The following is a 25063-nucleotide window of genomic DNA, read 5'->3' as shown; positions in this document are numbered from 1 at the left end:
TTCAATGCATGGAATACGAGTGAAAATGTGATATTTTGCGCGATCAAAAAAAGCATTGTGTCCTCGTCACTGGTTTGCTCCGGCTTAACGCTGATGTTGGTATCATTGGATCGATTTTGCGCCATCGTATTTCCGTTACGTCATATGATACGGCATCGGCGTAAGAAGATATGGACCGCGATCAGTATGACGTGGGTTATTTCTATAGCAACAATGGCCTTTCCAACCATGAACAGTATGGTAACGAACTCACATGGTCCGGTGCTGTGTAGATTTGGTACAACCGTACCTAGAGATGCTGCGCTTGGAGCAGTGGGGTTTCTGCTGTTACAGGTGATATTTAACTCCGTACTTTTCATCGCCGTAATTTTGAAGGTGCGTTACTCAAACGAACAAAAGGATATCTGGATTGCCAAAAAACACGCGACAACCAATTCCAAAGGTTCAACAATTTCTTCAAAGTCAAAACTGATGGCGAAAGTGTATGTTATATTTGCAATTTGCTGGTTTCCTTTCATAACCACCACGCTCCTGCTCGAGACAGATGTTTCAATAGAGAAAAGAATACGATACAGTTGCATTCGAGAATATTCATTGCATCTGGGTTTTATCAATTCCGGATTGAATTGGATTGTTTATGGATTGGCAAATAACAGGTTTAGGGAAGCTTTTAAACAGATTCTGCGTTGTGCAGTTTCAAAGGCATCTCGCTCTCCTTACAGACTAATTACGTGATATGTTTATTTATTAGTAAACACACGTCCTTAAGTTATATTCAGACAAAATAAAACGATATTGATATCATTTTGTTGGATTTTTTGAATACATCAAATGCAGTTGATGTATTTGCAAATTGTATATCCTCTGCTCATCGCAATTTGAATAGAATAATAAAAAATGTAAGATTAATTAACAATGTTAATTTAGAAATTCTTTATCTCTAATAGATTTGTCTCTTTAGATAAAATTGATTATCGTGTAGCTTGTTGTTCTCAAGAATAATTCTGGGTTCGCTTAAAGGTTACATAATGCGGAGCGAAATTCTTTAAACCAAGACAGTTGTATGCTTATACAAACATCACCATGTAGAGGGCATTTAGATTGATCTAACATTTTTTTACTATTTACACAAATTGTTCTGTCATAAACATGCTCGATTGATATGCGATTAACGGGAAAACAACAGATGGTGCTTTCACATGCCAGTTATATTTACAAGCCTTTCTGTTAAGCAAACATTATGTCACAATATTGTATGCAAATAAGCTGCGTTCCCATGAACTACGCTGAAAGTGTAATAAGATTTACACCAATACGATACTTTGGTTTTTAAATATGATGTTTCCTAAACATCGTTATTATTAAATGGTATCTCTCATCCATCATTTTACAGTGATATTTTGAAAATTATAAATATGCCAAAACGGATACTAAAACGTTATTGATAAACTGCTACATTTAAAACGATCGAAGGGTTTAACTCGTCTATACTTAATAATACTCTTGACTTAAAGTTGTTTATCTTGATTATTTTCATATGCTATGCTTTCTCTGTTCATGAGAAGTAAACACCATTAATTAAGGAAAATAATCAAGTGGTAGCGAAACATCTGTAATACTTTAATACGTACCATTACGATACGCATAAACCAAACACGACATACTCCATTGCACTTTAATCGTTTTTTCGCGTACAAACACTTTGCATGCATGAATGTGTCGTATGAATAGATCTGCACAGAATATTTGGAATTTTTAGATAGCGGGTAAATGCACGATGCTTTGTGATGTCCTTTTGATTTGTTCAGAGTTATCTATTAAGTACGCTATTAAATACACGTTCGGTTCGGATTATATAAATATTTTGCATATACGTCTTAGCTTCGTAACGGGGTATTTAACACAAAAGCATTCAGCTAATACGGATAAGTATTTCTTAAAAGTGCCTAAATGTTGAAATTATGTTGCACTGGTATTTATTAATAACATTCCATGAACCTGTTTAAACTCCTAATTGTTTTCGACCGATCCAATGCGGTGACAAAGCATAACTCGACGTTATGTTCATTACCGTATGGTCGTGTAGTGTATAGGCAATTGGTCATTAGCCTTACATCAAAGATGAGCGGACAATAATTTATCTCATAATTATGTTTCTGGATTTTCACTTTGTCTCGCCTAATTTGCATGCTATATACACGATAAAAACCAGTTAGCATATGGTTATTTTCAACATAATTATAAGTGAATTTACTAGAGTATTAACAAGTAGCAAGTCATATATGCTAAGTATAAAATGTATCTACTTTTCCTTAAGATAAAAGAAATAGCCCATATCATAAAATATACAAAAATATGTGTTGCCATATAAAAAGAAAGCATGCCTAGTACATCAAATGTTTCAACAAGAATAAGATTTAGTTGTTTAAACTTATATTTTAAATATGTTAAATTTGTTACCTGCATCTCAGTTTCGACTGCATTTCCAATCGACTGACTATAATCAATGCAAATTTACATTAAATAGACAAGACTGATGTGCACTTACATGTATACATTTCATAACTAGTATATGCAGGTAATCGTTCATGCTCAGTATGTAGTAATATGAGTTCGTTGTTTAATGGAAATTACTTAAAATTATCAACCAAGAACAATCAAACAATCCAAATAGGAAATTAGTGGCATGTAAAAAGTGGGCGCTTTTAATTCAATTAAATAGCTTTAAAATGCATGGGGAATCTTTATGTCTTTATTCATTTTTGATAACGCTAATTTAACAATTCATAAGTTGACAAATAAAGTGAAGAATTCGCGCATCATTTGTTAATCGTTTAGCAACCTTAATGGACGTGGACCCCTTTCAATTAGGGCCTAGATCTTATACAGACATAATGGGGGTTTCCACGAATGTTTTTGAAGATGGGATAGGAAATGTGAAAATAGTGCAACCATCTACGTTATAAAACCTGAGATAAATACAGTCAGTTCATTACTCCATACGATTTGAAATCAAGAAAATAAATCAAATAAACGTTGGGATAGAATTCGGAGAAACTTTATTGAACAGGTATTTAATTCTTACAAAAGCTTAAGAAATATATAATCCCAAAAAAGGTTCACTACCAGACCAAAGATGATCTTAAAAAGGGCATCTGAAACTACCTCCATAAAATCACGTCGTATGTATTACATTTTGACGAAGTACGAAGTAATGCAATGCGGTTACGTCGATTGACATCCCAGGCGGGTTATAAACGCAAAACAATTGTAAATTAATGCTTTAACAACATGTTGCATAATACATCGATAACGAATTTTGTGACTTAATAGCATAATCTAGTTAAAATTGTGGAAAATAATTTATTGACAAAAACTAGCAATTTTACGTTTTGGCCTAATGCCCTCAAGGTTGCCTTATTTCAAGTTATTTAATATTTTACCTATATGTCTTCCAGATGTACTATCAATCCAATAGGAAAATGCAATTTATTACTTAAACTCCTTCGCGATTTAGCTGATTTGTCCTGATCTTTAATACTACTGTATCATGGGTATTTAACCAGTCACTGTATGTATTAAATAGAAAGTCAGTACACGCTAGACAACAATGTCTTGTTGTCGCAGGCGAGGTCCGTGTAGGGTCTCGCATCTATCCTTGTTGATGAACTATTATGTTGACTTTTAAAAACGGTTGTGTTTAAGTTTAAATAGCAACAAAAATTAAAATTAAAACTGTGTGGACATATATACGTTAATGTTTAACCGTCTATGCGACAAGTTGCGACTTCAGTGTACCCTGATGGAGATTATTTCCTGTTTTGCTTGCGTTGTTGTGTTGTTTTTCTTTGTTGTATTTTTTTCAAATAAGCCATTATTTGAAGTTTGATTTAATAACTCAATAACTTAATATATAAAAGAAAAGTGGGTCTGACGTTGTCTAATATATATTATTGAACATGTTGAGTTGTTGTTAGGCAAGATGTCAATATTTCAGGAGACGCAATATCCCAGGTGTTCAAAGAGTGTGGAGTTATGGATTGTAAGAGTAAATGGACCCGTCGACTGTCTTTGTTTTATCGTTTATATACTGTGTTTAATGGAAATGATGTAAAGATTCAAAAATATGATCTGAGTTTATCATAGCTATCTGAGTGCTAGCAATAGTTTGATTTGAGCTTCCAATCGTATGTTGTGTGTTCGTAACTGTAGGGTGAGTGCTTATCATATCATTGTGCGTGTTGGAACTAGTATGATGATCGCTTGTAACATTTGAGTGTGTTATTATAGTGTGTATTATGATAAATGCTCCTAATGACGTGATAAGTGTTCGTTATGAAATGCTGTCTGTTTGTAATACTATGCTGTGTGTTTATAAATAATTAAGACACACCGTGTTATTACATGTGTGAGGATATCCTTTGTGTTTGTGATTATATGCAGTATATTTAATTAACATGATGTATGATTTAAAAAAATGCCGTGTGTTTAATATATTGTGTGTGCTAAATATGACATAATTTGTGTTTATTATAGTAGTATGCTGTTTTTATAAAAATAAGTAAATTTTAGTTTGTTGATGTACTTGTATAATCGACAGCTGTGTTGTTACGACATTTCGCTGTTGTTTTACTTATAATCGCGCTAGTCTCGCTAGCATGATTACTTTTTGCAACGACATGCAGATCACTTCATTCGCTGTCCTTTTATTTGATATTTTTTTAATTCGAAATGCTTGTTATTGTTCCAAAATTCGGAGCCCTAACTCTCTTCTCTATAATTTAAGCTTTGCACTGCTCTGGGACGTGCAAATGGAGTCTATAAACGTATTTCATCACATCGCCTGTCGCGCTTCCATGGCGACGAGGGTCGATAATGGCTTCGAATACGGCAATATTCAACAACACACACTGTGTGACTCAATTCCGCGACACACGGCACTGATAAGCAACTCACGACTCTATATTAGAAAATAATATCGCGGAATCGTCGCGTCTTACGTGTTAGATTGTTGATCGTAGTGATCAGCGACTGATGAAAACATGAAAGATCTGTGACATAAATTTGTTCAAACGGCTGTACTTTATTGCAAATTAGCGCATCACAGTTAAACAACACATCCGCGAAATGTATTCAAAAAAATATGATTAGTCGATGTCGTATGTAGCGCCGTATGTGGTGAGTCGTCTTTGGAATAACTTAATTCGGCAATCAAGACATTAAAATATCAGTATACGATGTCTTATGTACCGTTGCATGAGAAATAGAAATAGTAAACGAAAATAAAGGAACAGTAGTGTAAATGACAGTGTAAATACGAAAAATTAAAAGATACAAAAACAAAAAGACCCGTCCAGTAAGAGCAAGATTTCGAACACTTCTTTCTCCGTTTAAGACTTACTCGGACTTACAAACTCTGTGTTATACGGCGAGGAAGACGGTGAAGTAACGAATACTAGTGTTTTTGCGAGCAAACACGATCCGCCGAAGGTAAACACCATGGCGACAGCGCAGCCAACGTTACATGACGTAATGAGTCTGCTAGAAGGCATAGGTGGACGACTCTCCGCAGTCGAACACCAACTACAATGTCTAGACGCAATGGACCACCGAATGGCAGTATTGGAGAATTGGAGACATGAAAACTCTGTAGTTGGCTCTTAGTGTCAAAACAGTTACAGAGCGCGTTTCCAAGCACGAACGTATCTCCGAGGGGACGGATATTGCAGCCGCACAGTTAACCAGAAGATTACACGATATTGAGCGTAACGATTTGACGTACATGAACGCTCAAAATATGAGGAATAACCTTGTATTTACTGGTGAAGCGGAAACAGGGAACGAGTCACCCTGAGACCACCGAGAAGATTCAGAGAAACATCTAAGCGATGCCCTCAAAATTGTACAGGAAACTGTGGACACTATCAGGTTTGAGATGGTTATTCAATGTAGATTTGTTTGAATTTTAAGAAAATGATATTTCTTACTTTTCTGAATTTGGTAAAGTGTGTGATGCTTGCGATCTCAATAGTAGAGCTAGTAATAAATGCGATTATATTGTGCATGATAAAATTGATACTTTAATGATGATACTGATAACTATCCAGATATTCCCTTGATTCTACTTGATTTATGTAAATCCACACGCCTACGTTTTGTTAATGGTACAGTTGGTAACAGCTGTTAGTTAACTTTTTATTCGTATAACGGTATTATTGTCATTGATTACTTATTAACAAACGAATACAACTTTTCATCTATAGCAGATTTTACCGTGCACGGATTAAAAGTATTTAGTGATCATGACCCGATAAAGTTTACCGTATTATGTAACAATTCATCGACTCAGTAGCAGTCTTACATCGATATAAAATATAAATTGAATGATTAGTTATGTGGGCAATTTCGTTCAGGGATTATTTGTATGCTAACCTGTTTTTAACAATATTGTACAACATATTGATAAGTAAAGTAGAATGTAAATAAATGAAGTGTTGATTAGATTGACTGAAACTGTTCGCAGTGTTGCTGACTTGTTATTTTCAAAAACATGTGTTTATAAAACCGATCCTAGTTTTCATGTAAATAGTTGAATAAAGAATGCAGAATGGTTTTATCATGAATTCAATGATGCACACACATTGTACCACGACGCTTTATGTATTATAAACAGTAAAACAGTTAAACAGATGACATTGATGTACACGTAAAAAGTATTATAAGGACTAAATCCGCAAAAAGAAAGCATGTTGCAGTAGTCACAAAATGCTTAAGATTGAAAACTTAAGAACACACAAACCAAGAGACTTTTGCGATTTTTCAAATCTATAACTTATGCCTTAACAAATAAAATATCCTTAGAAGTATCCACAATGGTTTTATTTAAACCTCTGTAGCAATATTTCTGATTTTTGTAATAATGATGCAAAAGTATTTTGTTAAAATAATAAGCAATTTAGAAAAGTCTTTATTCCCATAACTTGACGTTCCTATAACTGTTGAGGGAACTCGCAAAGCAATTAAGCATTGAAATGAATCATTGGGTTGTGATTGTATATTGAATGAATATTTTCTTGAATGTATTGTATATATTGTGTCTTCACATTTGTGCGATGTGTTTAACGGTATTTGTGAATCGGTCTTTTTCTTGATAAAGGACAGAAGGGACTATAATCCCTTTGCATAACAAAATGTGCTGTTAACGATGTTAGTAATTATAGAGGGATTACCTCAGTTAGTTGCTTTTCAAAACTATTCACTACGATTTTAAACACGCGCATTGAACTTTTTGCAATGAAAGTAATATTATTTCGGATGCGCAGTTCGGATTTAGGAAAGGGTATTCAACTAATAATGCTTTTTATAATTTAATGTCGGTTGTACCAAATTATTTAATTGAAAATAAACGTATGTATGTTATATACGTCGATATGTTTAAATGTTTTGATAACATATACCGCAATGCATATTGGCTGAACATGTTTAAGTATGGTATAAAGGTGTAAATTATTTAGAATAGTGAAGGATATGTATGCGAATTTTAAGTCACTGAAAAATCATGTTCATGTTATTCAGATTATGTTAGTTATGCGGTTGGATTGAGGCAAGGGGAAGTTATGTCGCCGATTTTGTTTCTTTATTTGTTGAAGATCTTGAACTTTACCTACATGCTAACCTTTACTCTAGTTTTAGTAAAGATGACATTCTGTTGATTGTATTATTATTTGCTGATGATATGGCTATTTTAGGCAAGTCACCTGCCGATTTCATTCACATTGAGATAAATTATATCTATACTGCAATGCTTGGGTGCTAAATGTTGACACTGCAAAACCTAAAATACTGGTTTTCCGGAAAAGAGCAGGATTAAAAGACAATAAAAAATGATCATACAATAGTAATGATATTGAAGTTGATGATAACTTTAATTATTTAGGCACGGTGTTAAATATACTGGACGTTTTCTGTTCAACCAAGAACAGTTTGTTGGATAATACTTAAAGCATTGAATACATTATTGATAAAAAGTAATGAATTTGATATTAAAACAAACATATCATGTCAGTTGTTTGACTCATTTGTTGGTTCAATATGAGATTTTGCTTCTGTAGTATGGGATTTCATGCAGCAGATGACATTGAACGCATACATTTATAATTGTGCAAACGCATTCTACAGGTTAAGATAAATGCATGTAATGTTTGTGTTAATGGAAAAATAGGTAGATATCCATTGTTTGTAAAAAGGTATGTTACAATTAAAAAGTTTTGGTTTAAAATTATATACAATGAAAATAGTATTATGCAATGCTGTTTACAAACAAGCTTTAAACGATTGTAAGAAAGGTTATAAAAATTGGGCCACAAATGTTTAGAACATGTTAAATAATTATGGATCTGGTTATGTATTTGAAAATCCAAACGTTGTGAAAGTAAACAGTTTTGTTAGAGAGTTTAGATGCAGACTTGTTGATAATTTAAACAAGAGTGGTATGGTAAACGGAAAGGGGCAGGATGGATGACAACTAGCGATCCTGTCGTGGAATGTGGATGTTCTGTCGCAATCAAGGATTGACGATCCTTCATTTGTTGATGTTTTGTTAAAATATGATTTTTTTTTTTGTTCGAAACTTGGACCAATTCTTCAAAGTACATTTCTTTAAATGGATATATTTCTCACAATTTGTATAGAAAATTCCAGAAAAAGAACGCACGTAGATGTAGTGGTGGGGTAGTTTTATGTTTTAAAGAATATTTAAAAGATGGTATTTACAGTACTATAAATCGCCATGAGTAAAATATCTGGTTAAAATTAGATCGACATTTTTTTATTTGAATGAAGATATTTATATTTGTGGATGTTATGTTTGGTGCAAAGATTTACCTGCATACAATATCATAAGTGTAGATTTTTGTATTTACTCGACAATGATATTTCTATTTATGTAAATAAAGGACGTGTTTTAATTTGTGGTGACTTCAATAGTAAGATTAGGTAAGATTAGGTGATTATCTTATTTTGTATTCATGATGTTGTAAAACGTTTTATATATGATGTTGATTATGACTCAGATATGTACTCTGTCAGAGCCTCCGTTGACAGATCTCACAATATTCGCGAAATTTAACTGCTTGATCAATGTAAATCCTCAAATTGTCGTGTTGACAATGGCAGAATAGGTTATAGGAGTCAGGTTGCATACTTCTCTCATAACGGTTTATCTACAATTGATATTTGGTTTACCATGAACGAAATTTCGCACTTATTTAAGCATTTGTGATACACGTTTTATTGAATTCAGTGACCACACACCGTTATCGTTAACAATATATTGTAACAACAAAACAGTTGATCAATTGTCATACACTGAAACGAAGTTTAAATGGGACGATAAATTGCCTAACCAATTTAGATCGGGTAGTATTCGCAACCTACCTTTGTTTACCGGAATTGTAGACGATTTAGATTGTTCAAGTTGTGACTCTATAACATTTACTGATGTGATACGTAATGTTGCTGATCCATTATTTTCTAAAGAATATTTAATAACAAATATATCCAAGTTTGAACAGTGTAGCGCTGTTAGGCATGCCAATTGGTTTGATGTGGAATGTCAAACGGCACACGGTCGCTATGTTTCCAAAACAAAATTTAAGGAATAAGGCCAATGAGATTGAAAGCTTAACGAATCGTAGGTTAAAAGAATTTGGGAAATACTCTAAAACAAATAATTTCACATGGTTTGCCGAATTCGCGTTTCACCGAACTAGATTTGTTTAATGCTGTGCTGAAGTCTGTTCATTTTCCATTACTCTCTTAAGTTGTTTCTATAAGCTATTTACTTAAGTTGTTCACAATTGATTAGACATTTTTTGTAGTAACTTTAATATCATTTTGGACGTCCGATTCGGATTCCGAAAAGGGCGCTCAAAATTGACGCTTTATACATTATAATTTATTTGGTTAAATAATATCTACATGAAAATAAAAGACTTTATGTTATATACGTTGACATGATACAATGCTTTGATACCGTTTATCGAAATGCATTATGGTTTAAAATATACGAAGCCGGCATAGAAGGTAAATTACTTAGAATAATAAAAAAATATGTATGTAAATGTTAAGTCATGTACAACGCATTGCTCATCCTACTCGTAATATTTTAACTATGCTGTGGGATTACGGCAAGGTGAAGTTATGTCCCCTTTGTTGTTTTCCCTTTTTGTAGAGGACTTAGAATTGTTTTACAGAATTACCCATATTCTGGACTAAGTATTGATGACATTGTATTGATACTGTTGCTTTTTGCAGATTATATGGCCATTATCGGTAAATCACCCGGGGAAGTACAGAAACACTTGGTTCTTTTATCAAATTACTGTAAATGCTGGGGATTAAAGCTTAATACTGACAAAACTAAAATAATGTTTATTTGCAAACGGGGTAGATATTATCAGCTGAAACATTTTTAGTTTTATGTGATTGATTAATTATTTCAAATATTTGTAAATACATAAAGGAAGCTTTAGTTATAAGAAATACGATCCTATGTAATACTATTAAATAGATTTAACCATCGCTCGATAGAACTTACGTGTTCTTCCATATATGGCTTTATTGTATCTGTAAAAATTTTATTGTATGTGTAATTTTTTTTCTAACATTATTATTTTTAAAGCCACTATCACGCTCGTCAATACTACATACGTACTGTATTATGCTATATAAAAAATTCAACAACAAACAGTACCATATGATGGTTATTTACAATAGGAAGACCCTTAAATAAGTAACATTGGTGTAAACACGTTAAATTACAAACATTCGGCAACTTTTAAGCATCTAAATATCGTTTCACGACGTCATCTACTTTCGTTTGATGGTTGATTTTGAGTCAGGATCGGATTCATTCGGGTTGCGTTCATTTGCATAATTTATACAAGCAATTCAGAAATCTGCTGCCGTCATGCTTCCGACGCTGACCGAATCTAATCTCGCGTTCGCCCGTAAATGTTCGGATATTTCGCGAGAAATAAAAATGGAATTATTTGTGACACACACAAAAAACGAGCAGTTTGTATCAATGTTACCAGACAACATCTAACGTTGAAATGTTGCATTTTGCTAAAAGTAACAAAGATTTTTGTGTGGATTAGGTTTATTTTTTTTTGCGTAATCGTTACTTTAATATTATGTTGCTTTTCCTATTCACGTGACCTAAAATAATTTGTATATTTTAGCATGCAGACGATGTACTGTTGTATAAGCATAAATAAACTCTCTGTCTGTCTGTCTGTCTGTCTGTCTGTCTGTCTGTCTGTCTGTCTGTCTGTCTGTCTGTCTGTCTGTCTGTCTGTCTGTCTGTCTGTCTGTCTGTCTGTCTGTCTGTCTGTCTGTCTGTCTGTCTGTCTGTCTGTCTGTCTGTCTGTCTGTCTGTCTGTCTGTCTGTCTGTCTGTCTGTCTGTCTGTCTGTCTGTCTGTCTGTCTGTCTGTCTGTCTGTCTGTCTGTCTGTCTGTCTGTCTGTCTGTCTGTCTGTCTGTCTGTCTGTCTGTCTGTCTGTCTGTCTGTCTGTCTGTCTGTCTGTCTGTCTGTCTGTCTGTCTGTCTGTCTGTCTGTCTGTCTGTCTGTCTGTCTGTCTGTCTGTCTGTCTGTCTGTCTGTCTGTCTGTCTGTCTGTCTGTCTGTCTGTCTGTCTGTCTGTCTGTCTGTCTGTCTGTCTGTCTGTCTGTCTGTCTGTCTGTCTGTCTGTCTGTCTGTCTGTCTGTCTGTCTGTCTGTCTGTCTGTCTGTCTGTCTGTCTGTCTGTCTGTCTGTCTGTCTGTCTGTCTGTCTGTCTGTCTGTCTGTCTGTCTGTCTGTCTGTCTGTCTGTCTGTCTGTCTGTCTGTCTGTCTGCCTTGTCTGCCTGCCTGCCTGCCTGCCTGCCTGCCTGCCTGCCTGCCTGCCTGCCTGCCTGCCTGCCTGCCTGCCTGCCTGCCTGCCTGCCTAGCTGCCTGCATGCCTACCTGTCTGTCTGTCTGTCTGTCTGTCTGTCTGTCTGTCTGTCTGTCTGTCTGTCTGTCTGTCTGTCTGTCTGTCTGTCTGTCTGTCTGTCTGTCTGTCTGTCTGTCTGTCTGTCTGTCTGTCTGTCTGTCTGTCTGTCTGTCTGTCTGTCTGTCTGTCTGTCTGTCTGTCTGTCTGTCTGTCTGTCTGTCTGTCTGCCTGCCTGCCTGCCTGCCTGCCTGCCTGCCTGTGTCTGTCTGTCTGTCTGTCTGTCGGTCCGGTCCGGTCCGGTCCGGTCCGGTCCGGTCTGGTTTGTTTTGGTCGGAAATTAGTGAGTTACTCGTCTTGGTATACAGACTTGTCAATTACAAAGTCGCTTATTCATACATTCGAATTAAATTGTGCAGTCAATCTGAATTTTTCATTTAAGTATAAACAGCATAAATAATCACAAAATCGTCAAAAAACAGCATAATTACAAACGCATAGCATATCATCATAAACACGAATAACAGTATCATAAACGCACAGCATATCATAAGAACACAGAAAATGTTTTCATCATTTATATCACTTAATTATAGCAAACATCACATCATTACAAACAAATCTCATATGACACTAAACATACAGCATAAAGTTACAAACATATCTATTAATCATAAACACAGGAAACTAAACATATATATATATCGTTCCATTACACACAAAGATTATATTATCATAAACACATAGTGCAGACTTAAACACGCTACGCATATTATCATAAAAAAACAGTATACCATCGCAAACAAACAGCACAATATGTTTAGTTCATATCATAGTATTTGACCCAACATATTTTAATGAAACACCCAAAATAGCAATTATCATTAGAACAGGTGAGGCGTTACATGTGATGTAATGGTATAGTTATGATTGTAGCAGGTATTAGTAAGGCTTCACTTTTCGTTTTAATTTACCCGCCTTAACATAACATGGAAATGTCATTTTTTGCTTTAACTCTCGTTTGAGTTGTACATAAAGAGTGTATCATGGCAAAGTAGGTCAAAATAAATAGGACATATGTTTCCACTAATATCACCAAAAACATACAGGGTTGGTAAATCAGATACTTTTTTTCGTTGACTTTTTTAAAGAGTCCCCTTTTTAATAAGAATATCAATAACACGCAAGCAGAATTCGTTTCAATCTTTATTGAATAGTCCTGTTTAAGTTTTTTTGTACTTTTTTGTAAATAACAATTATTTATTGCGAATACGATCGAATGTTTCCAATATTATCGAATACGTAAAATCTAATATAGTGAATATAAGCGACTTTATCAAACATTATCGAAAACAAAACAAGAAATACCAAAACTAAAAGTTTTTGGTCGGTCGGATTAGTGGAAACAACAATTAGTTTACCTCTTACTGTGTGCCTATATGTTATATTACTCTAACTAATTGATATATGCAAAGGTAAACGGTATATACAAATATTTTGATTTAATTTGAGACATGTATACAATTTATTACAACCGTTATTATATTCTGCTCTCTACATGTATGCAGGGAAACAATGGATGGCCACTTAGAAATTATTATTATGTTTTGAGATCGGAGACTTAAATGAGGAACTTGCGTGAAGATGGATTTCAATCAACAAAAGTAGCATTTAAAATGTTAGAAAACAGTGAACGTTGATATGTACAGGGTTCTTAATTACAAATAACGTTACTTAACTTGATTAAATGCATTCAGGTTAGAATGGTCTTTAAAAATAGATTTGAGAAAGGTAACATTTTGATTTTTTTACTCCAGTTGAAAGTTTTACATTATATAACGTAAGGATAGAAATTCTTATAGTGTTACAAGAATATGAATATAAAAGTGAAAATAGTTGTTTTTTCATACCATATTTTATAAAAACGAGTCCGAGAATTCGGTAAATAAGCCAGCCTTTGTTTCCAACTAAATATATATTGCGTTGTTTTTTCTCCATATTACCGTAATTATCGTTCTCTATGTTTTTGGACGGTGCAAAATGATAACATTGTTTCACGTATAAAAAATATATACATACAAATGTTCTAATAAGTCAGAGTTCGGAATGTTGGAGCCCGCCTTAAGATTTACATATTGCATCGACGTTTTAATATTCTTGTTTACGTCGGCATGTGTTGAAATATGATCGTGTGTAAGTAAATACCGCATTAAGATGTACTGAATTATTCAGGATATTTTTGCAATCGATTAAAAACCATTCTATATTTATGATGTTTTTAAGAGAAGAGTAGCAAGTGTTTTTTCTTTTACCAACAAGAACAAAATATAGTTTCATTCAATCTTCGGTATTATGACTTCCAACATCTATCCGTATGATAAAGTTTTGAAGTTATTCCCTAAGCGATACACAGCGACAACTGTGAAATACATTAAGCACAGCTTATACGTTCCTTACAACGATCATTTCAACTGAAAACTTACGGATTAAACATTATGTTCCGTATGTTATTTAATTTCAAAGATTATGAGGTCCTTTCGCACTTGAGATTTCATTTATTATATACTGTATACCAAAACATAAGCAAATGAACGGTGTACTGACATTTTGCAATCATGTGTCAGGTTTTATGATCATCCGATTGTAAAAACACTTAGAAATTGTGTCAACGGATCAACGCAAATATACTTTTTTAAAGCAACTATTCGAAAATTTAGTCATTTATATTTTGGGGAAATCTGTGTGACCGACAAATAAGAGATACAAAATACAATAACTTGGGCTTAAAAGTTGGGGTCCGAAAATTAAGTATGTCCGAAAAGTTAGAATTATTACAACATACTTCATTTCATGCGACCTGTCGCAATGGTAGCGTTAACTACCAGGTTAACGATATAAACTGTATCCATAAGTACAAGTAAATTCTAAAATTATGGATAGGATTAATGGTTTGCATGTTTTTCTGTTTTATTGAAAACCGTTGCAATTTTCAACAAAACTGGCCATTGTTAACCTGTACAAAATCATTTTGTAAACTAACAAATAACGATTTAAAGTCATATATTGTTATAATCATCACGTTGTGTGGCAAAGATTTGATACGAGCTTGTTAACGAGTCAAAAAAAATTACGGATGTTGCATATACTATTGTCGACATCATAAACTGTTTTTGAATGAAAAACACTTCATGCCATGTTACATCTTAGTTCATGCAATGTGTGTGATAAAAGATTCCAACACTTTTCGTGAGATTTCTTTAAAAAAAGCTAGAGCAGCAAGGCCTTGTATACTCAGAGCTTTAGTGAGAAAGCTAAAAATAAATATCGTTAGCATGAATATTAGTATTGTGTTGATATAGTTTTGTTATTGAATATCAAATTTAATCAAACTTGTTTACGTGTGTCAAACGTTGTCGCTTTAAAATTCCACTTAAAAGACCTGTTAAAGCAAAGTACTATTGCACACAAATACAATTAAGTAAAAGTTAAAACAACATGTAAAATGTGAAATGGCATCTTACTATGTACTAAATCTGTCTCTTCATTTTATGCATTTAACACATCTAACAGAATAATTAATAAGTGTATATCAAAGTTTAAAATAATATGAATAAAAGATGACAGAAGGGCCGAGGACTGATAACTTAGAGCTGTTCGCAAAAGTATCCGGGGTCAATACTTATTTAAACGGGCCATTCATGTTTTTGTTATGCGTCTTTGGCCCTTTTTGTGATCATTCATGTATAATAATGTCGCGTACTGAATACATTAGCAACTTACGAAGTCGCGCAAACTCGATAGTCCTACCAAAACCATAAAAGAATAGTAAAAGTCGTTTAAATTTGACACCATTTTTTCATCATCAAATCTCGTGTGACTTCCTGCGCGTAAAGCCTTGGTTGATATTGTGTAAACACGTAATTGCTTTATCTTTGGACATGTTTTTGTTAGTTTAATTAGTGGTTCGACTCTAAAGTTTAGGGACCTACTAGTGGATGTTTGAATAATGTACTAGCTGTAAAGCTTTACGCAGTTATATAAATGCTTAATTGGTTTGATAACGTGTCTGTTTTCTGTCGCGTTTTATACTTATGATTGTTGCATAACAAAAACGCATTCCAGAATCTTCATTATATCGAGATGTTGTGTCTAGTGTAACTTGCTTTTATGTATGACCTATTTAGTAAAGTGGCGAAAAGTAATAGTGATTCATGTACTTTGCGTTTGTTCTTGAAGTATATTTATATGTAGGTAGTAAATATTCATTTTCAATTTCCGACATACATTCTGTAATACGCATTTCTAATATCATATCTAAGATAATACCTCGTGAGTAGAATTTTTAAACAAAACTTAATATACCGGTAACAATTGAATAAAGTTAGGATTAATGATGTTTTAGGAATCTTCAGAGGTTGCAAAATGGTTGAAGTTGAGGCGTATATAATTTTGATTCACCGTTTTATTCTTATAAATCTATAAATCATTTATTGCAAATGACCCAGAAAACATATATTCTCCATGATTTCGGTAAGCTTTTAATTTGAGCAATTTAAAACATATATGTGTTTTGTGCTAATGACATTATTCAATGTGTACCTGAAAAACAATTTAGATACAATTATCATCTTAACTACATTTATACACAGCTATGGGACTAAGGAATGTAAATATATAATATTTCATGTGAATATGATCAATAATTGTGATTTGTAAGAAAAGAAAAGTGGGTGGGCTTAATGACATATATAAAGAAAAAAGCCTAATGTGCATATTGCTATATTTTGATATATACTAGGCTTGTTATGTATGTGCTTGGATCTTTTTTTATAGTTTAATGTGCATGCTCATTGTTTTTAAACATTAAAAAACATTTCTTTTAATTACATGTATACTAGTCAAAGGAAAGATATAAGGGTAAGACGGGTATAAAATCTCTCGCATTGAGCTCTACTAGTATTAGGGGCTCGCGCTGCATGATTCTAAGATTTTCTTTGAAAATGCTGATGATAATCTACATTTTCTTGGGTAAAAGATTGTTTCTGTTCCCACGAAACTTATTGATCACATGGGGTATAAAGCCAAGATGGCTAACAAGATGGCTGCCCATAAACCTATCAAATACTTTTCTTTTCACAAATTGCATAAACAACATATCATTTCGACCATTTGGTTAGCTTTTAAATCTATGCAATGTATAACATATTATTAAAAAAACAATTCACTGTTTTTGATGAAATATAATTAATGTAATAACAAAATGATTGAATACACGTTAAATCGGTACAAAAAAATGTTGTTTTTTGCGTAGGACATGTAATTTACAAACCACAAAGAGATTTAAGAATACAATGATATATTATTTATGTGAATATCATCCATGATTATTATATACAAGAAAAGACAAGTGGATCGGTAAAATGGCAATCTGAACAAAAATTGCCTAATGTGCATGTAGATATATTTTAAGATAATGGATCCTTTTTAAACCTGAAATATTCACGGATATACTAATTTGTTTTCGTTCTGATAAGAGCATGTACCTTGCATGGACCTTGCATGTTATTAGAATCTAATTCCACAAAATCATAACAGTATTGTTCATACACATAGGAAAACATGATCATCTAATTGTATGCACTTAGCTTGCGCATTAAAGACCCTCAAATAGCACACACTGTTGTAAGATATTAAATTATCAAATAAAACATACTTGTTTCGAAATAAACGTTGTTATTTTTATTAAAAAAAACTGCTTTACTTAATTATGAAGTTTCTATATTGTTCTTGTAACGTATAATTTCCTTTCCATGTGTGTATAGGAAACATATTGCATTCAATCAAGTAAGTAAATTATAAATCTAATTACGTTGAGCAACCAAAACATTGTGTGCGTGCATGTGTTTTTTGTGTGTTATTTTTTTCAAGTTAACGAGGTCCTTCCGCGCCTGAGGCTGAATAATGTGTGGACCCGGAGTCGGTTCCATAACTTCTACTTAATTAACTCACTAGACCTTTTTTAAATCAAATTTCAATTTTGTCATTTACCCACTTTTCCAGTTGTATATATAACAATAATTTTCACATTTAATAAAGAGAGGATATTCGCTCATGTCAGTGTAAGATCGTTTGTTATTTGAGAAGTAATCATAGAAAATATATTTTCACGAGTGGCGCACGATCTATGATCACGAGTGAAATATCAAACGGTCTTACACTGACATGAACAAATTTCCTGTTTCTTTTATGCCCCTTTTTCAAGAAAATAATTAACAGCTGTTTCCCTTTCGCTGAAAAGTTACCTTTTGTCCCGTGGCGTGCCTCAATACATCTCAATACGCAAAATGACGTCATTACCAGCGAAACTTCTCCGGCTAAACTCTTTTACAATTAAAATAAACGGTGAAAAAAGCATAAAATAAAAAGAAAATTTGTTTGATTCGATGTAATATTGTTTTCAATGCACTGGTCATCATAAAAAATATATATAAATCTTGAAGTAAATCTTGATATGATAATCTTAAAATAGAAAAAGTAGTTCCGTTGTTTATTTTCACTGCTGTTATTTCACTGCAGAAATGTCATATTTTATCATTAGGTATAAAAGAATATATAATATTATTCCTCAGTCGCTTTGTTGTTTATCAATGTAGTTTGTATGATAATAACATCGAAATTGCTTTCATTTTACTAATTGAAATATATTTTTGTCAAAAATAAGGGGCATTGTGTTTCACAAACTCATATCTAGTTTTCATTATATTTGTTATTTGCGCCACCCATTTTTCTTGTCTTATATATCACAATTATTGATCATATTCACTTGATTTATTATATATTTACATTCCTTAGTACCATAGGTATGTATAAATATAGTTGGGATGATAATTGTATCTAAGTCTTTGTTTTTCAGGTACAGCTTGAAACATGTCTTAAGCACAAATAGCATGTGTTTTGTACATATTTTTCATTGATATAGTCATTTTTTCATAGTGTGTTTAATATTCACCAAAAACCTTATTGGTTAAATAAAAATAATATGCTCCCAATTGCTTAAATTAAAAAGCTTACAAAAGTAATGGAAAATTTATGTTGTTTGTGTCATTTGCGAAAAAAAAAATATTTCCTATGTTTTTGGTCGGCCATCTTGGCTGACATCTTGGACTTAGACCCCGTGGGCATAACATTTTTCTTCGAAACAAAAAATATTTTACCCAATACAATGTAGAACGTCAAAAGCATATTTAAAAGAAAGCTCAAATCATGCACCGCGGACCTCCGTTCCTACTAGACTTAGATTCTCAATATTCAGTGCTTATCGTCAAATTTTGGATGAATTGATATGTTTAATGATTCATTAATATAATCTCCACATTAAAATAAAGATACCATTAAATTAGCTCTTTGTGTTCATAAATATATCCGATAAAAGTAAGAAAAGTTTACACAGCGAGGAATTTTATGAACCATTTGTGTAAGCGGAAAGTTTTTTACAACCAAGGACATTACTTATTCACACAATAAATTAGCCTAAAAGGTATAAACATCATTTGAAAAGGATAACTACGCGAAAACTGCACTAAACACATATTGAGGCACAGTACTAGATTGAAGACATTAGGCTAACTGTTTGTAAACCGCGACAATCCGACAATAATTTGGAAAAAAACACATTATTAGTTTAGTGCGTTTTCCTTGAGAGTGGTTTCAATTCAAGACAAGGATACCTTGTTATAAAAGCTTCATGAACAGAAACGTATAAAAAATTATCGATGGAATAATTTATTTCAGGGTGTCGTAAGTATCATTCACACAAACCTTTCACGTTTTTTCTCGGGGACTTGTTTACGCAATCCTTACAATTGATATTTATGCCTAATGTTGCTACAAAACAACACTGACCTCTAGGAAGTAAGCGCCCGCTTTAGAATTGGGGTGTTTAACATTGACATTTGACATTAACGGTAGTTCGATTGTCCTGGACAACCAAAATATAGACTTGGACACGTAAAAAAATTATCTGTTGTTCCGACTTAACACATAAAAACAAGTAACAAATCCAGCCATTTGAAATTTACAAACAAACTTTTACAAAGCATTAAGAACTAAAATACACTTTAATGTGCTGTAAACAAGGAAGTAAAGTCGAAAAGTTCAATCCAAAACATTGTTGCATTTAGTTCCACTATATGTTTAAACAATGTTATACTCTTTTGCGGTTTATTGTAGTAAGATGTTTTGCATACAATGTTTACAGTAATACTCAAATGTGTTTCTTCAGAAACGAGAATGTTTGTTTGACATTTTATAATCCGTGAAACTAGTAATACCGTATGACAAGTGTTACATTATTGTTTATTTGATCTATAGTAGAGAAACCAGTTAGTTTACAATATCAGTCAGGACAGTAAACCTTTTTGCCGTGACAAGTGAAATTTGGTGGCACTAGTGCGGTTCAAAAAAATGGATGGTGAAGTTAATATCGATCCCTATTATTGAAAGTATGACAGTCAGCACCAGAAATGTGCATACCTGCAATAGAAAATAAAAATCTCTTTTCAAAGGATATTAATTTAGGTTTAAAATTGATTTGCGAACTAGAGGTGAGACAAAAAAGGCCGCAACGTTTAAACTTCAGACCCCGAAAATGGTTGACTACTTGTTTGAATGTTTCATGTTTGAGAACATAAACCCTGTAATTACCATAACTATTTCATACAAGCAATTATCAATACAATTACATATATGATAATATATTACCAATGTGTAATCTATAGTAGTAGATTCTTAAATTGCTTTAATATAGAGGGAAAACAGTCATGACAAAATATATTTTGTTTTTTTAATGTGAAGTATCGGATAATCATCTAATGGTATCAACATTTATGATTTGCAATATTTGTCTAAAATAAAATTCGTTGTAAAACATTGACAAATTACAATTAAAATCTACATTTTCTCTCAGTGCTGTCAATGGATCGGTTGTTGATCAACCACCGATTCGCCCTGGTTCTCTATTGAAATGCTTGTTTCTTGCCCTTGTAGCGCTTAAATAAATATAACATTTTAATTAAGAAATATTACAATTAGTTCTATCAGTAATTAACGGATTTTTTAATCATATAACCTATTGAAAGGTATTTGGACTAGTAAAAATAACATTGGGGTTAAAATGTTGTTTATATATTTCTATCATTGAAAATAAAATGTATTTATTACAAATGAATGAAACAAAATACACACTTATTTGCGTTTCGGCTCATTCACCATCTTTTCAATTGCATTGATGCTGTATTAAAGTAAATATTCAAAAGTTAATCACAAATCTCACACAATTATCATAACAATGTCCCTCAAGCAATATTTTATTCTGATAAAAATCTCAGAAAATGTATAAAACAAAAGGTCCCTCAAGCAACATGTTGTTCTGATAAAACATCATACCGACCGTAAAAAATAAGGATTTCAATGTTTCAATTTTGAATTCTTTTCAGACAGTGTAATTCATTTGATCGGTTAGGAAATACGATTTACGATTTCATTGATGAAAGAAAATACAAATTAAGTGGTAAACGACTTAATTAATCTCGATACATATATTGTGATCGAAGAAACATTGTAAGTATTGATAAACAACTCCCAGGACCCGTATTCACAATATTAATTGGGGAAAAATTAAGGCTCTTGTCGCAGTATTACATACAACATCGAAGTTGTAACTCGAATTGCAGGCATTTTTCAAGAAATAATTGTTTATTGCCATTCCAGGATTAACTTTTACAAGTTGTATCTCAATGGAAGGATAATCTCTTATATTTAAGTTTTAATTCTCTGAATGTTATGAATAGTTGTTACATTAACGTTTAAACTCTCATTGCATTTTTATCTTTTACAATAAAATTATGACACTCACTGCATATTTATCTCTAACATTAAAGTTTACACCCCTCGTTGCAGGAATATCGTTAACATTATTTTTTTTTTGAACTTTCATTTCAGGGTCTACAATGTTGGAATGCAACAAAAAATGCTTTGTTTGGAAGATGTTGTATCTTCTACTGATATGTATCTCCATGTACATCTGCTTGTACTTCTACGCTCCTGGGTACCTCGGAGCAATACGAGGGAACGTTGTATACAAAGAAGCGGTTCAAGACTTTCAAGTGGTTGAATCGAAGGTAATGTATACATTATGTTGTAGTTAACACATGGGTTTTTTAGCATCGGTATGTTAGAAAGTAGTTGTTTTGAACGACTCATTATGTATTGCATAACGTTAAACAATGCACATTTAGCTCTTAATTCCGTTAGTAAGCCTCAAATTATATTTGGATTAACAGGATGTGCCTTGAGGTATCTAGTGACAGTTTCAGACTTCTTACGATGTATTTTATGTAGACATGTTTAACTGCCGTCCTTGTGATTGATTGTAAATGCAACAACTTCGAGATATACAAATATTATTCTTCACTAGGGACGCTACCGATTATTAACATTATGCATATGTGTGCTTGTAGTTTGTGTTGCATGACCAGTTCGTGTCCGTATCACACAGCCTCAAGCAGGACAGAAGCCAGAAAACAGACAGCGTCACGGAAGTTCCTGCCACCAATGAAACCATCGCCGCCGCCTCAAGGGCTTCGAATTGGACCCAACCAAAAAAGCATTCACTGGTCATCGAAAACGACGACAATACTCTATTGGGGACGTTTAAATCAAGGATTCTCTCAAACTCAACATTGCCATTACTTACACTCTTTACCTCATGGAATGAAAATCAAGAAAAACATCTTGTTCATAACCTTACTCTCATAAACTGGCGGTCATTGCACCCTTACGTGATTCCCGTGGTTTTTACTAATGAGAGCTCAGTTATCAACGAGTGTAACAAGGCGGGAGTCACGACGTTGCCGCTTTCAAATGTTGCAGCAGACGGCATTCCCGTGCTAAAGTATATGTTTCGTGACGCAATGGACCATTTCAATACGTCATTCTATGCGTTCAGTAACGGCGATATACTTTTCACAGATACATTGATACGCACGTTAGCTCATATGATTCACTCTACAACGGGAAATTTGAGTAAGCCTGTTTTAATTGTTGGACAGAGAACTAACGTCGAAAACGTCACGTTTGAGGAAGGCTTACACTGGGAAAATATTACCCGCATTTCAAAAAGAAGAGGCAAATTGTTTGGAGGTTGGGCGGAGGACTACTTTATTACTACGCCGTCCTATTCATGGAATAAGGTAGCGGAGGTTGTGATAGGGCGGAGGGCGTATGACAACTGGCTTGTGTATAATGCGAGAAAAATGAAATACACTGTCATAGACGCTACCGATACACTAGTGGCTGTACATCAGACCACAAAGGCAGGGAATTTTGAAGGTTTCAGTCACTCTAATAGGGACTACAATCACAATTTATTGGCCAAAATGTATACAAGAACACCATACCATGCCGGTGTTGTAGGTTGTATAGAAATGTATACTCAATATGACTTAAAACAATTTAAGGTTAAAGTTAGAAAGGTTCCTGCTCATTGTAGCGTGTTATATATTTAGAATTTGTTATTTCATGTAGATTTTTTTCGGCGTTGCTGCCTAAGCTCTATCACCAATACTTCTTGCAATAATGTATGCAGAGTAAACATTCAAGGCCAATCGAATAGGGTAAATTAATAATTTTAGGAAATGTAAACATATATCAATTGTTTAACGGTAACCCGTAACTGTTTCTTTTTTTTCAAAGCACTACAAATAATATTATTGCTCAAATAAAACTGTTGAAATGCATATTTACATGTATATCATACACACTAATTTAACACACTTTTGAACAGTTGTGCACATTTTGTGTTAAAATCAGATTGTCAAGTGCGTCAAAATAATTTACAAAACGTTTTGCTTTGCAATGTGTAACCGTTGCAAACATTACTAATCAGATGATGAAATACTCGCTCGAGTCAATCATAAATCTCTTTTTTTCGGAAAGAACTCTTGATTGCTCAGTACAATTAAGTTGTTGATTTGTTTGACAATATATCCACTAACTAAATAAAAACGAACTGTTTGCCATATAATTATGTCAGACAATTCCCAATAGTGCTTAAAAACACATACAATGACATTTTAGTGTTAAGTATTCAAATGTTAAGTTGCGTAATTCCTTCCAGGGATGTTTAGTCATCAGGTTTATTTATTGTTTTTTTTACGATTTTAAATTGAGTATTAACTTTAACCAAATTCTCATATTTTAACACACGTTTTCCAAATTTATCTATTTTATATGGACACCTTGTAATACTCAGGTGAGCAATATGAACTGAGCGATATGAATTAGTTCAGACCCGACTTCTTGATTTTACAAACGATGTACTACATGTTAATCACACTAATAAGCAGTGTATTATAGTTGTATATAAAAACGAAAAGTTATGAACGGGTATGCAACATATACAATTATAAACTGCATCATTGTTAAGGCAAGTTATTTTTTTTAAACTAGGGAATCATTTTAAGTAAAGCTGAAACTTCACCTGTGTACGGTGAAGCCATACTGTTTTACTCTTTCGATAAAGGATAAATTATATTAGATTTATATGTACAATATCAATAATTCGTCATAATTATTTTCAAATTGTTTTTAAAATGACCTTGATTAGATATTGGTAATTTTCTAGTTTTCTGTGAAGAGATAACACGCTGGTGTGCTTATATTTTCATTGTTCTACTGTTTGCGCCCCAGTGATGTATATATAGATGTATATATAATGCACTTCTGTATAAAAAGTCTTGCTTGATCAATATCTATGTTAATAAGAATGAGACTTGTTATTAAATGGTGATGTAAAAGGTTTAAAAAAGGTTAAGGCAATTGCTGAAAATTTCTGAGAATCCTGAATTGTTCGGAAATATGTTCTGTATTTTTTTTTGTATATGCAGAATACCACGGCACTAGGAAATACGTAGAATAAACAAAAATCGTTCGTGTGCTTCTTTTTCAAAATTTAAATGCTACTATGACATTTGATATTGTGTTTCATGTTAACAAACATGACATGTTGAGTCCAAAAAATGTGTGCATTTGTAAA

At 33.1% G+C, this 25063-nt stretch overlaps 1 protein-coding gene across 1 annotated transcript; it reads left to right on the top strand.

The window, feature by feature from the left end:
- The first annotated feature begins 213 nt into the window (after positions 1 to 213).
- On the top strand, positions 214 to 23583 carry LOC127845964 (uncharacterized). Its single transcript, XM_052377142.1, has 3 exons — positions 214 to 442; positions 21970 to 22148; positions 22488 to 23583. Exons 1-3 carry the CDS (start codon positions 214 to 216, stop codon positions 23532 to 23534), a joined length of 1455 nt encoding a protein of 484 aa, XP_052233102.1. The 3' UTR covers positions 23535 to 23583.
- Positions 23584 to 25063: the final 1480 nt, after the last annotated feature.

Source organism: Dreissena polymorpha, chromosome 9, assembly GCF_020536995.1.
Source record: "Dreissena polymorpha isolate Duluth1 chromosome 9, UMN_Dpol_1.0, whole genome shotgun sequence".
Lineage (NCBI taxonomy): Eukaryota > Metazoa > Mollusca > Bivalvia > Myida > Dreissenidae > Dreissena > Dreissena polymorpha.
This window is presented reverse-complemented; position numbering and strand designations above follow the sequence as displayed.

Bases quoted from the DNA above. Each gene is read 5' to 3' on its own strand.
- LOC127845964 (XM_052377142.1), top strand. From the start codon at position 214: ATGGCCTTTCCAACCATGAACAGTATGGTAACGAACTCACATGGTCCG. The intron at 443-21,969 runs GTTCAACAATTT...CTTTCATTTCAG, and splicing joins CGCGACAACCAATTCCAAAG to GGTCTACAATGTTGGAATGC. The intron at 22,149-22,487 runs GTAATGTATACA...GTGTGCTTGTAG, and splicing joins TTCAAGTGGTTGAATCGAAG to TTTGTGTTGCATGACCAGTT.